General features: G+C 40.6%; 1 protein-coding gene and 1 pseudogene across 1 annotated transcript; both read left to right on the forward strand.

Annotated features, from left to right (window-relative positions):
* The first annotated feature begins 1479 nt into the window (after window positions 1-1479).
* On the forward strand, window positions 1480-6178 carry LOC148018717 (uncharacterized; annotated as a pseudogene).
* Window positions 6179-6468: 290 nt separating this feature from the next.
* LOC148018718 (uncharacterized) lies at window positions 6469-7248 on the forward strand. The gene is made up of 2 exons (XM_087661039.1): window positions 6469-6560; window positions 6810-7248. Exons 1-2 carry the CDS (start codon window positions 6491-6493, stop codon window positions 7064-7066), a joined length of 327 nt encoding a protein of 108 aa, XP_087517165.1. The 5' UTR covers window positions 6469-6490; the 3' UTR covers window positions 7067-7248.
* Window positions 7249-13766: the final 6518 nt, after the last annotated feature.

The raw sequence follows: 13766 nt of genomic DNA on the forward strand, positions 1-13766 counted from the left end.
TCATCAATAATATTTATTATCCCTTCACTATTACTTGATCATATAGTCAGCATGGATAGGATATTAAAGTATTAGATGTTATCTAGAAGGTTAAACCTCAGCTTGGATAGTGAAGTATGGGACATTACGTAGGAGGTTAAACCCTAGCACATGTAATGAAGTATTAGGCATTACCTAGGAGGATAAACCCAAGTCTTTAGTATTAGACCCACCTTCCTATCCAATAGCATAAGTCTTTTGAAAGAGAAGATCGGCAATACCACTAAAGAAGAAATTGCATAGAAGGATTTGATTGCAAGTATCATGACTCTAGAAAAACCTTGTACTTCATTATTTATCTAGTATACCCACATCATCGTATGAGGTGGCACCAACTTGAGTATACCCACATCATCGTTAAAAGTAGTGTGAACAATGAGTCCATCTATTTTGGCATCTTTCTAACAGTAAGACTCATGCTATCAACCAAGAAAAGCACATCTCTCACTCTATATGTCAATCATTACTATGTGAGAGAGGGTGACAATGACGATGAGAGGCCAAGGTAGTGAGTGTGAGAGTCGAGAGGATGATATATCGAGGGTGAGTGTGGGAGACTCTTCTCCACCTATTCCTTCTCTTCTCTTCGAGTTTCCTTCTCTAACCTACAAAGTCTCGCACCATGATCAAGGTTTAGTGCTAGGTGATAGAGGAGATAGTGGAGGGGCTCGCGAGAAGTGTAGGCACAAATGTAGGAGCCCAATGAGAGTAGAGTATAATGGCCCTATCTATCCTGTTTGTGAAGAAAGCTGAATTAGTTTGCTATGCTAGGCTATGCATTCTGCCTTGGCTTGTTTAGTTTCGAGGGTGTTTGAAACACTAGATGGGACCACCCCCATGCCGCATTCCCCCTTACTAGTCTTTGAGGAGGGTGAATTAACCACAAGTGGAAGAGAATAGAATTCCCACATCCCTACACAGTTAACATGATGATGAAGAAGGTGATGCTACAGGCTTATAGCTTTTGCTACACAAGGATCTTCACTGTCATATAAACAAAACATGGAAATGCGTACGCGAGGCTACAAACACGAGGAGGGCGGAGGATCCAGGCGGCACATGGATCGATACTCGAGTGGGGCGCAGGTAGACGCCGTTCGAGAGGCATGTGTTGGGGATAAACTAAATACATCAATCCATTAACTATGTAATAATAAAAAATCAAGAACAACAATAATCTGAATCGGTATACTAACCGTCACGATGGCTGCGAGCCACTCTTGTATAAGAACACACACGTACTAATAGAAAAGCTACAACTGTTCCCACCTGTCTCGTGTCTCTGTGGCGTACTCTCTCTCTCCTTTCTTTATGTTCAGTACAGTAGTTGTAAACATGGTATCAATCGCTGACGACTACTAACCCTTTGGCTTCCTAGCGCTCTCACGCTTCTCCCTGCAGGCTCTGATTCTTGGTTTGATCCGGACTTATCAAGAACCGATGGCTGCAGCGAGTTCGTCTGCAGTGTCCAAATTCTACCAGATCGAAAAGCTTCAGGGCTCGAATTATCTTCCCTGGAGCCTTAGAATAAAGATGGTCCTGGAAAAGGCTGGAAACTGGGACGTGACAAATGGTGCTGAACCTCACCCTGCACAACAACCTGTTGCTGCTGGTGCCGCACCACCTACTGCAGATGAAATTATAGCCTGGAAGAAGAAAGACCTCGAAGCCCGAACAGAAATTATTCTACATCTTGGAGACCGCCAACTCCAATTAGTTCGGACGCTTGAAACCGCTGAAGCGATGTGGACATTCTTGAAGACACAATACCAGCAAACTAATGTTGTCTCTCGTGTCCTCCTTCATAAGCAACTGAATGAGATTCAAATGGCGTCATATGCAACAACCGAGGCATTCCTTGAAGCATGGCAAGCTGTGAATGATAATCTTTTGATTGCGGGTCTCACCCTCCCCGAGGAGGTTCAAGTAAATGTGCTGCTAAATGCGCTACCTGATTCATGGCAGTCTTTCGTTTCTCAACATTCTAATACACCTAATTTGAAGCTAACAACTCTGCTGGCTAATATAAGACAAGAAGATCAAATTCAAAATCGGCGTACCAATACACTCTCAACACCTTCCAGCACCTCTTCCACCACTCCCCTAGCTATGCTTGCCGGAGGTTCTCGTCCATACTCTCGTTTCCGCCCTAGACAATTGCCATCACGCCAATCCCAATTGCTTTCCCAGCCTGGTTTGAATCCAAGACAAACCTTCTCTAGACAATCGCGACCACCCTTCATGCAAACCCCTTACACTCCTCGCTTTCGGAACAATATGAGGCTTCAACCCTCTACTCCCACTATTCCCACATGTACCTTTTGTCATCGTAGAGGTCACACAGAGCGCCAATGCCGCACTAAGAGGCGCCAACTTCGCAATCCTTCCAACCGTATGAATGCAAACCTAGCTTATGCTATTGATGACCTGAGTGATGATGTGACTACAATGCACTTGTATGCTGCTATTGCTACCTCTACCCCTACTGCTGATGTTTGGTATCTTGACACTAGTGCTACACATCATATGACGGGAACCCACTCACGGTTGCATGATTATGAGCCCGTGTCCTCTTCATTTGAAGTCTGCCTTGGTGATGATGCTCTCTATAGCGCTGCTGGAATCGACTCCCTACACTTGCAGCTACCTACAGGCACCACTACTGTGATTCCTGATGTCCATTATGTTCCCGGCTTAACAAAAAATCTTCTCTCAGTTAATGAGCTAACTAGCCATGGCACTAGTGTGGAATTCCAATATAATTATTGTGTCATAAAAACACCTTCTAGTTCTGGTGTTCCTACACACCTAATCTGCCCCAAACAAGGCAAGTTATATCCTCTGGGACTTGAGGTCATACATCCAAGCATGGAGCTTTATGCTACTCATGGTTCTCATGATAATGAGACCTTACTATGGCATTACCGCTTGGGACATCCCCATGTCCAAGCGATGCATACTATCTAAACTCATAGGATGGTTACAGGGTTTACACCTAATTTGAGCCGCATTTCCTTATGCGAAGCATGTATCTTTGGCAAGATGACAAGGTCCAAGTTCCCAAAATCCAAGAGTAAGACTAAAGATCTCTTGGAACTAGTCCACTCCGATCTATGTGGACCCATGCCTATCACCTCTCTGACTGGCTCCTCTTATATGCTCACTTTTATTGATGACTGGTCCAAGTACATGGTGTTGTACTTCATCAAGCAGAAATCTGAGGTACTTGCTCATTTCTAGCATTACAAGACCTTTATGGAGCGGCAACTAAACAAGCCCCTTCGAAGTCTTCGCATAGATAATGGCGGTGAATATGTCTCGAATGCTTTTAAAGCATAGTGTGCTCAAGAGGGCATTTTCCACAAGCTTACAGTTCCCTATTCCCCACAACAAAACGGGGTGGCTAAAAGAAAGAATCGCACCTTGCTGAATGCTGTGCGTGCTATGCTCCAAACTGCTGGTGTCTCCCAATCCTTTTGGGAAGAAGCTACTGCTACAGCCTGCTATGTCCAAAATCGGCTTCCTAATCGTACTCTTCCAAACATCACTCCCTTTGAATTATGGGCTGGAGAGAAACCGGATATCTCTCATCTATGCATCTTTGGCTCCCCGTGCTATACTCTCATTCCAGCTGACAAGCGTCATAAGCTTTCTTCTCATGCTGAGCAAGGCATCTTCGTTGGCTATGGTGATCGATTTGGGATTAAAGGGTACCGGATTTATCATCCTACAACTCACACCTTCTCCTTTAGCCGAGATCTACTCTTTCAGGAGCATTTGCTGATCGTGACACCCTCCTCTCTTGAGCCCTTACACTGCAATACTACTCCCGAACCAAGCATTCCTACTCCTCATCTTGCTATGGAACCTAGCCCTTCATTAGGAGTTCTTGAGATGTCCTCCACACCTAGACACAATGTACTTGTTTACCCTCCACCTCCTCCCCTTCCTCCTCCTCCCATAGTTCTTCCCTTAGGTCCTCCACCTGCTACACCAACTCCAAGAGAGGTGACTTCTCCTGTTCTCTTGTCTCCTGAAGCAAGTCTCTAAACACCTACTCAACTCACCTCTCCTACCCATCAAATGTCACATTCAAATCATACTGCTTCTGTGGTTCCTACCTCTAGCCGAGACGCACATACCACTATGACGAGAGTTCCTCGTAATCCTTTTACTCGTCTTCAATATGAGAGCCCGGTGTTTCAACCTTCACATCAGCCCAGCTCCTCCCAAGTTCCAAATCCGGCTCGCGAAGGTTCTCGTCATCAATCTACAAAACACTCATCCAACCGTCTATCTCGTCCCTCTTCTAAGAATTTATCCCTTCCTGCAACTCATGCAATCCCAAACTCCAACTCATCTTCTACCTCAGCCGAGTCTCCTCCAGCCAAGACTCGAAGTATTGCTGATATAATTGGCCACTTAAATGTTGCAACGGCACAATCCTCCGGCCATTAGCCTTTCGTCCTTGATGGCACTATTAGTGTTACTGATGCCCTTGGATCATCTGATGCTCATCTCTGGCGTGCTGCGATGGAGGCTAAAATGGCATCTCTGACTCATAATAACACTTGGGTTCTTGTTCCTCTTCCCACACATCGCAAACCCATCACATGCAAATGGCTCCTTTGGCGTAAATACCGTCCTGATGGTTCTATTGAGCGTTATAAAGCGCGACTTGTTGCTCGGGGCTTCTCTCAAAAACCTGGCATAGATTACTTTGAGACCTTCTCTCCCACACTTCGACTTGCATCATTGCGAGTATTGTTGGCTGTTGGAGTCCAATATGACTTGGAAATGCACCAGATGGATGTTGAAACTGCCTTTCTTAATGGTGAACTTGAGGAAGAGATATACATGGTTCAACCTCCATACTTTGTCAATGCTAATCATGTTGATTATGTTTGCCTCCTCTTACGGTCCTTGTATGGACTCAAGCAATCTCCTCGACAGTGGAACGCTCGCTTTCACTCCTTTATGCAGTCCATTCATTTTCGGCGGCTCCAAAGTGATGTTTCCGTCTACATTCGTCGTCGTGGATCCCATTTCGTCATTTTAGCTCTCTATGTGGATGACATTTTCTTGCTGGCAACATCTACCTCACTCCTACAACAAATAAAATCTGAACTTACTGCTACATTTCGCATGAGTGATGGGGGGGAAATTAGTTATATTTTAGGCATGCAAGTCTTTAGACATCGCCCAACACACACTCTACATCTCACTCAAGCGAAATTCGCAGAAGGGGTTATAAATAAGTTTAATACTAATGTGAATAAGCAATGTTGGGCACCATTACCATTGCTAAGACAAGAAAAACACACACTATTTGACACTGACACAACACTATGGCAACATGATCCTCTTGCTAAACTATATAGAAGCATCCTTGGAAGTGTTCGCTACTTAGTTTCATGCACTCGTCCTGATCTAGCTTTTGCCTCTGGTATGCTTTCACGGTATATGCATTCTCCACGACATGAGCATCTAGTGCTAGCTACCCGTCTGCTTGAATACATAAATACCACACGTAATTATGGCATAACCTTTCGAAGAGAAAATATAATTGGTGGCCTTCAAGTTGTTGGTTATACAGATGCAGATTGGGCCACAGATCGAAGATCAAGGCATTCAATTGGTGGTTTTGCCTTCACTCTTTCAGGAGGCGCCATATCTTGGAAGAGTAAACGTCAAGCTACTATCTCTCTTTCAAGTACCGAGTTAGAGTACAAGGTAGCATCTGAAGCTACAAAAGAAGCTTTATGGATTAATAATTTCCTAACTGAACTTGGGTTTCATGTGCATGTTCCTATTGTGATATATTCAAATTCTATGTCTGCCATAGAGTCGTCACGGAAGGCTAGACAATAAGATAAACTTAAGCATATTGATATTGCTAACCATTTTGTAAGAGAACAGGTTGAAGCCAGAAAGATAGCACTACTCTACAAGCCTTCTAAAGAAAATGCTGCAGATGTGTTTACAAAAAGCCTGAGCTCTGTGCAACATTTCAAGTGTGCACAAATAATCGGAATGGAGTTTCCAGATTGACATATTTGTTTATGGGGGAGTGTTGGCGATAAACTAAATACATCAATCCATTAACTATGTAATAATAAAAAATCAAGAACCACAATAATCTGAATCAGTATACTAACCATCACGATGGCTGCGAGCCACTCTTGTATAAGAACACACACGTACTAATAGAAAAGCTACAACTGTTCGCACCTGTCTCGTGTCTCTGTGGCGTACTCTCTCTCTCTTTTCTTTCTGTTCAGTACAGTAGTTGTCAACAGCATGCGGGTACTATATTATATGCACCTGAGCTGTGAAGTTATCGTTGTACCTGCGGTGTTTAGCAATCTTTGCATAGCCGACTTGTGGAAGCAAGAAACCTCGGCGAGCCATCATGTCGACCATTACTCTCATCCCTACCATTACCCTCGCGATGATCCTGCTACATGTTGTGGCTGGCGGGCGTAGTACAGCCGATGAGAAGCTTTTCAGGGACGCCAAAGGTCTCTCTCTCTCTCTCTCTCTCTCTCTCTCTCTCTCTCTCTCTCGATTTTGCGCTCGCCTGTCTGTACTCTTTATCAGTAGTGTTGGTGTCACCGAAAGCATATGTTATTACACTCATCGTTCAATTTGCTGTCTTCTGTTAATCGCGTTATGGCACTGTAATAGGCTGCATGCTTGGGCAAATAATCGTGACTCATCTAGCACTTATTAAGTCTGCGCTTCCATTCCCTTCTTGTGTGTTGTTACAGCGGCCGACGTGGTGGATGAGATGCAGATTAAGCAGCTGGAGGTGACGGCGGACAAGGTGCACTGCCAATGCCCTTTGTTCAAGGACTCTTGCGAAAAGGCTCCTGCTGCGGTGCATGATGGCGTCTCAGCAGCAGCTAGTGATCCAGATCAACTAACGAAGCTACCTGCCACTCATCCATACTGCCGGTGCCCTTTGGTCAAAAAGTATTGCAACAACGTCGGCCCAGCCAGCGCTCCTGCTCCGGCCATGGTGTAAAATCTGTCAGTCTTAGATTGTTTGTTTGTTCGGTTTGGCAACGAGCTTGCAGTTGCCGTACGGAAGAGTGCCACTCGATCTGGTTGTATTGAACATCCTTCATTTCAACTGGTTTTTGTTTCATGCTTTGTGATAATGGATATTCCGCCCGCTTCTCCAAGTGATATTCTGTCGGAGTGCTAGTACTTAACCGATTGAGAGTATCACTTGAACGTACCGAACGCCTTCCATCGTGTCTTGGTCGTCCTCCTAAACCCTAATGGTGTGAATGTCAACGTAACTCTCCAAGTCATGGACGTGGTTTCGTGAAAGAGTACGAAGACCATTTTATTTTGGCTTAGAGTCCACTTTCTTATGTATTAACGTTTCTCAAACGAAGCAATAATATATTAGGACCAAGTAAATTTCTGAGCTTTCAAAATCTTATAGAAGAACCACTGCATTCGATTCGCTACTATACTATGCTTTTGAAAATATCTTCTATATTGAATTTCAAGCTTTTGTTATCGAGACTAGAAACATTGCGTTAACAAAGCCAAGCACCCACTCCAAAAATCCATCTGAAATTGTATTAAAGGTTTGGATATAAATTTAAACGAGAATTGGTTCATACGTAGGATTAAGCTGTTGCGGAACAAGACCATGGTTGTTGATCCCAAGATCATTCATCAATGTAGAATATTAGTGCAATTGGAAGTTAGATCTTGGCATAACACTTTGTGCAACATATTAGACAATTAATTTAGTATGCCTCACTAGTGTTAAATTATTTGTTAAGAAAATTATATATCCATAGAGTGGATTTATATGCTTCACACACTTTAGACCATTGTTCAACTTTCGTAATCTCTCAATCTGTTTCTATTGTATTGATATTTGGCTTTCCTCAAAGTTTGAGGCTCTATTGGCTCACATAGGCATGATTCATGGTAGCTTATTATCTATCAAATGTGTTCCTTTAAGCATGTTTGAAATTTTTGTATTCGTTAATGTTTCTCTTATAGAGATATTATTGCAAACTAGTTATCTTAAGGCAACATTATAATTAAGATACATTTAGATTTTATTATGACATGACATTGATTCGAATCTTAAAGTAGAAGAGAAAAAAGTTAACGTCGACATTGGGATGCATAGCTCATAATTAAGACTTTTGATATTTTTCCACTCAAATATATCTCCAGACTAGTAGAATGTTATCTTCTTCTCTAAGGTTTCACCACTAAGAAAAACTTCTAGATCATAGGATAAAACCTTGATATACATCTGAGTTAAAATTATTTGAATATTAGAATAAGAATTTGAAAAAGTTGTACCTTGGAGAGGCACACAACTTGGAGTAAATAAACTTCAAGGAGGATATGCAAAAATTTAAGTAGCCATGATGATTTTGAAGGATTCATTTTATCATTGGTGTATATATATGATATTTTGAGGTGTTATCTATCTTTTGGATTATGGTCAATAGAGATTATTCATGTTTCAATGTGCATATTGATCCATAGTCTCCATTTGTGCTAGGATATCATCCCAAGTGTGTATGTTCTTGGGTATATCTGTTAGTTGTTTTGCAAATTGATTGCTCTGTTGAGCCATATAAAATGAAGTCACTCATTTTTACCTCTATCTCCCCCGACTTATTTTTTCAAATTCTAGATTCTGTTTCTTTCATCTTGTTCCAACTCTCAATCTCCCTGCACCTTTCTATCTAATACACCTTGCAGTACACTATTAACCATACAGGTTCCCACATTGGTGAACCAATATGAAGGTCAATAGAAGAAGTGCAATCATAGGAGATCCATCAAGTTCCAAATTAGATGGTCGATATAAGGTAAGTTCTTGAGAAGCTTGATGTTATAGCTCTTGTGAGTGCTTTGAAGCACTGAAGCATGTGATGAAGCAATTTAATGGGTAGAATATATTAATATATAAACGAGTGTATGCAAGCAGTATGCATTCTCATAGGGTTTCTTAGTATACATGGAGCCAATATTTTGTTTGTCTAATGTGCAAATATTGCACAAATGATTTGTGGAATTGTATACAAGAGCTACAAATTGGGTTGTCTTTAAAAAGGCTCTTAGAGGAGTTTTTCCTCAAATACATAGCATTGGTTATAGGGAAAAATTAAAGAGATTGCATAAATAGATCCGTCAAAGGTCTTGCAACTACAATCTTGTTGTGTGAATTTGAAAGTTGATATGCATAGTCAGATGTGGATGACGAGTAGTCCTCGGAAAGCTTGAAAGTTGAGTTATTCTTAAAAGTTATAAGCTGAAATAACGTGGAAGAGAAGGGATGGTTAGTATTCTAAAGGCTTATCAAAGAAGGGTTTAAGCATAATTGCATATAGTGTGATAGTATACAACATGAAAAGTGTCATTGTAGGGCCAATCTTTGATATGTTGGAGCTATATATAGCTCACCCTATCTAGACTAGGTGTCACCTATATATATGTAGATTTGAGAGTAGATGAGAGATTCGATGGGGATGCACAATGGAAGGTGGTTGACACATGGATATGGAGGCTCAAGCTTTCTTAATTTTATTCTTTTTCATTCTTCTCAACCATCTACTTTTCCAAGTCTCACCAAAGAGATATACCCTTTGACCTTTAGCGCACTTTACAAAGCCTCTCACACACTTACTTAATACAAGCATAGGATAAGGACTTAGGCTATGCCTTAATTCTCAACACCTCCCCTCAAGCTCAGAATGAGCTTGCAAAGACAATACTCCAAAAGTGCACTCCTGAAATACTCAAAATTATCTTTACCTAATGCTTTGGTAAAGATATCAACAACTTGGTCATTTGTTTTGACATGGACCAAGTCAAACTATCCATCAATGACCTTCTCTCTAATTAAGTGATAGTGCACTTCTATCTGTTTTGTCATGGCATGGTAGTCTAGGTTCTTTGCCAACATAATGCTACTAATGTTTTCACAATATATGATGACTCCACCATCAATTTCAATCCCCATATCACAGAAAACCAATCTCAGCCATGTCTGCTCACATGTTGCCAATACAATACCTTGGTACTTAGCTTCTATACTTGATAAAGAAATTGTAGGTTTCCTTTTGTTGCTCCAACTTACCATGGATGATCCAAATTAAAGCGCATAACCACTGGTGGATCTCCTATCCATAAGATTACGTGCCAAGTTTGCATCAATAGACCCAAAAACAAGGTAGGCTTTATTCCCTTCTCATAGAATAAGCAAGCTCCAATGGTCTTCTTCACATACCTTACAACTCTCCTCATTGCATCCAATTGTGATTTACATGATCTTTGCATAAATTGGCTAATGAATCTAACAACATAGCTCAAATCAAGCCTTCTAATGGTTAAGTAGATAAGACTACTAACCATCTTTCTAAACATAGTCAGAGCTTTCACATATTTTCCATCATTAATCATTTTGATGTTCTGATCCAAGGGAGTATCCATTGTCTTACATCCTATCATGCCATGCTTCTCCAACATCTCTAAAGAATATTGTCTATGTACCAACCAAATACCGTGAGGTCTATAAATGACCTCAATGCCCAAAAAATATCTTAACAAACCAAGTTCCTTCATGTCAAATTGTTTATGAAGACCGTGCTTAACTTTAGCAATCTCTCTCTCAAGTTTACTTGTAATAATGAGGTCATCAACATAGATGACAACCACAACCATGCCATCTTCTCTATGTCTCACATAGAGTGAGTAATCAACCATACTTTGCTGTAATCCCATCCTGCACAAGAATCTGCTAGTCCTTTCACACCAAGCTCTTGGTGCTTACTTCAGTCCATACAATGTCTTCTTCAACTTGCATACATAACGCAAGTATTTAGGATTCACATACCCTTCAGGCTTATCCATGTACACTTCCTCTTCCAAATTCTCATTCAGGAATGCAGTTTTCATATCCATTTGATACACTTTTGAGACATATATAGAAGCTCACTGTAGTCATCTTTGCCACTACTTGGTGTCCAACTGAGGTGCACTACTTGGTGTCTCAATTGCTCTTGAATGCGGTGGCACATATTTTCCTGCACTTCTAGTACCCAGAGTTTTTACATGAGGAATTCCATACTTTCAACCATAGGCCTCTTTCCTTTTGCAATTTTCGCACTCTTTTGTAAACTCCTCAACCTGCCACTCCATGCACTATAGCTACCACTACTTTTTGCATTCTCCTGAGATCCAAACATATCTTCCAAGTGTTAATTTAAAAGCTTACCATTTGCTGAAATTTTCTTCCCATGAGCATCATCATCACTACTTTCATAAGAATCCAAGTCCACTGCAATCTTGGGCTTGTACCATGATTCATACTCACTAAATCTGGCAGCCCTACTAATGTAAACTTCCTTAATGATTGGATCATAGAATTTGTAACCCTTCTTCTCATTAGGGTATCCAAGAAAGATGCAATTTATAGCCTTTGATTCCATCTTCTTCCTCAAATCATCACAACCATAAACATAACAAACACATCTAAAATCCCTGAAGTAAGCAACAATGGGTATCTTGCCATACATATTTTCACATGGTAATACATGATGAGTCAATGTTGTAGGTGTCCTGTTCATGATATGTATTGCAGTAGTATGCACTACCTCTGCCAAATATGTCAATGGAATATTCATTTGGTTCATCATTGCCCTAGCAATCTCTGCAATGATATGGTTCTTCCTTACTACAATACCATTCTGTTGAGGTGTATACATGCATGCCACTTGTCTTTTGATTCCATGATCTCTCAAACAATTTGAAAATTCATATGACGTGTACTCTCCTCCATTATCAAACCTCAAGAATTTTATGTAATAACCAAATTTTTTTCAATCATAGCTTTAAACTCCAAAAATCTTTCAAAGGCTTCACTTTTATGTTGCATGAAATAAACCCAAGTCATTCTGCTAAAGCCATCAATGAAAGTGATATTAAACCTACATCTCCCACTCAATGAGACATTTTGACATGGACCTCAAATATCATAATGCACCATTTCCAAAGGATAACTATTGATTCTCCCCCTCTTTGGAAATAGTAATCTAGCTTGCTTGCCTAATTTGACAAGCCTCATATACATGATCATAATTAACATAACCAAAATGGGGCAAACGAAAAACCACCTATTTAGTTTGCATTTGTTTCAATCTTTGTAGGTTTACATGACCAATTCACCTATGCCATAATTCAACATCCTTATCTTGACAATGCCCACTTTCAATATACATAGAATTCCCTTTTGCAATCAATCTAGCAGGCCTTCCATTTCGAAATTCCTCAATGAAACATCCATATCTATTGAATCTCACCTGCATTCCTTGGTCTGCCATATGTCCAATTGATGCCAAGTCCTTAGTGATTGTTGCTACATATATCCCCAAACTTATTTTCAACTCCATCTCTAGTGACAAGTGGCACACTACCAATATGAGTATTTTTATGCAAAGTGTCACCCCACATAATCTTCATTTTGCATTTGTTGTTTTGTGTCAAACCACTCAACATGATGAGTCATGCCATTTGTAGCCCGTGAGTCAAAAAACCAATCATCCTCACTAGGAGGGTGAGTCATGCTCCATAATACAAGTTCCATGACAAATAAATGGCCTCTCGTAGAGCCACCTTTAGGTCCATAACCTACACCTTCATAGCCACCTAGATAATGGTTATATTGAGTCCTTCCTTGACCCTTAGGCATAGTATTTTTCTTGTGATAACATTTTCTTTCTAAATTTCCATATTGCCCACAATAATTACATGCAGTATCTCTAAGTGGAGGTGTAGATCATCCTCTACCTCTAGAGTAAGCTCTCCCCCTGCCTCGAGGCATCAATACACCATGATCGAAGGTACCTCGACCATGTGAAAAGCTATCACTACCATGACCATAAGATGAACCTCTAGCTCTAGATGGGTTGCCATGCCCTCTTTGATGATAAAAGAGACTATCTCCACTTGTATTTTTGCTGCTACTAGATGCTTCAAACTGAACATTATTTCTTTTGTAAGTAGCAAAGCAATGAATTCTTCAAAGTCTCACATAGAGCCTTCTCTAGCTGAAATAGAGGTATCAAAAGAATTATATGCTAGGCCAAGTCCATTAAATGTGACTCAAACCAAGTCATCATCATCCACTAGTACATTTATAGATGCAAGATCTCCTACAACGTGTTTGATTTCTGCAACATAGTCATTGATAGTGTAGTTTCCTCTCCATTCTCTATGCAATCTTTACTTAAGTTGTATCTTCCTTGCCTCTGTATATGTCCCATACATTTTCTCAATGATCTCACATGCCTCTTTACAAGTGCGTGCCTTCTTGATATAAGGAATCAAAGTATGTAATATGCATATAGAGATCCAATGCAAAACCTTGATGTTCTTTCCAGTCCAATCCTTGTATGCCTTCTTTTGTTCTCCCATGGGCTCCTCAAGAAGCTTTGGAAATGCATCATCACCTGTAATGAGGTCCTCAAGAATGCTAGCTCTAGGCACTTATTTCACATGCCATTGTGGCAATAAATCTAAGTTATCAGTTACATTTTTAGTTAAAAGAGATGTAGCTTAATGGTGTGCTCTTTCTATGACCTCCATATCAAGTCACAACATTGATTTTTTATTTGTGATGGCTTCACCAAATAGTTCGTTTCTCTCTTCCATTTCAACTCCTTGAACTCTTCAAG

The sequence above is a fragment of the Lygodium microphyllum genome, chromosome 20 (assembly GCF_053477565.2).
Source record: "Lygodium microphyllum isolate KBCC chromosome 20, Lygodium_microphyllum_v1.1.10, whole genome shotgun sequence".
NCBI lineage: Eukaryota > Viridiplantae > Streptophyta > Polypodiopsida > Schizaeales > Lygodiaceae > Lygodium > Lygodium microphyllum.

Coding starts and splice junctions, on each gene's coding strand:
- LOC148018718 (XM_087661039.1), top strand. CDS start 6,491: ATGATCCTGCTACATGTTGTGGCTGGCGGGCGTAGTACAGCCGATGAG. Junction 6,561..6,809: donor GCTTTTCAGGGACGCCAAAG/GTCTCTCTCTCT, acceptor GTGTTGTTACAG/CGGCCGACGTGGTGGATGAG.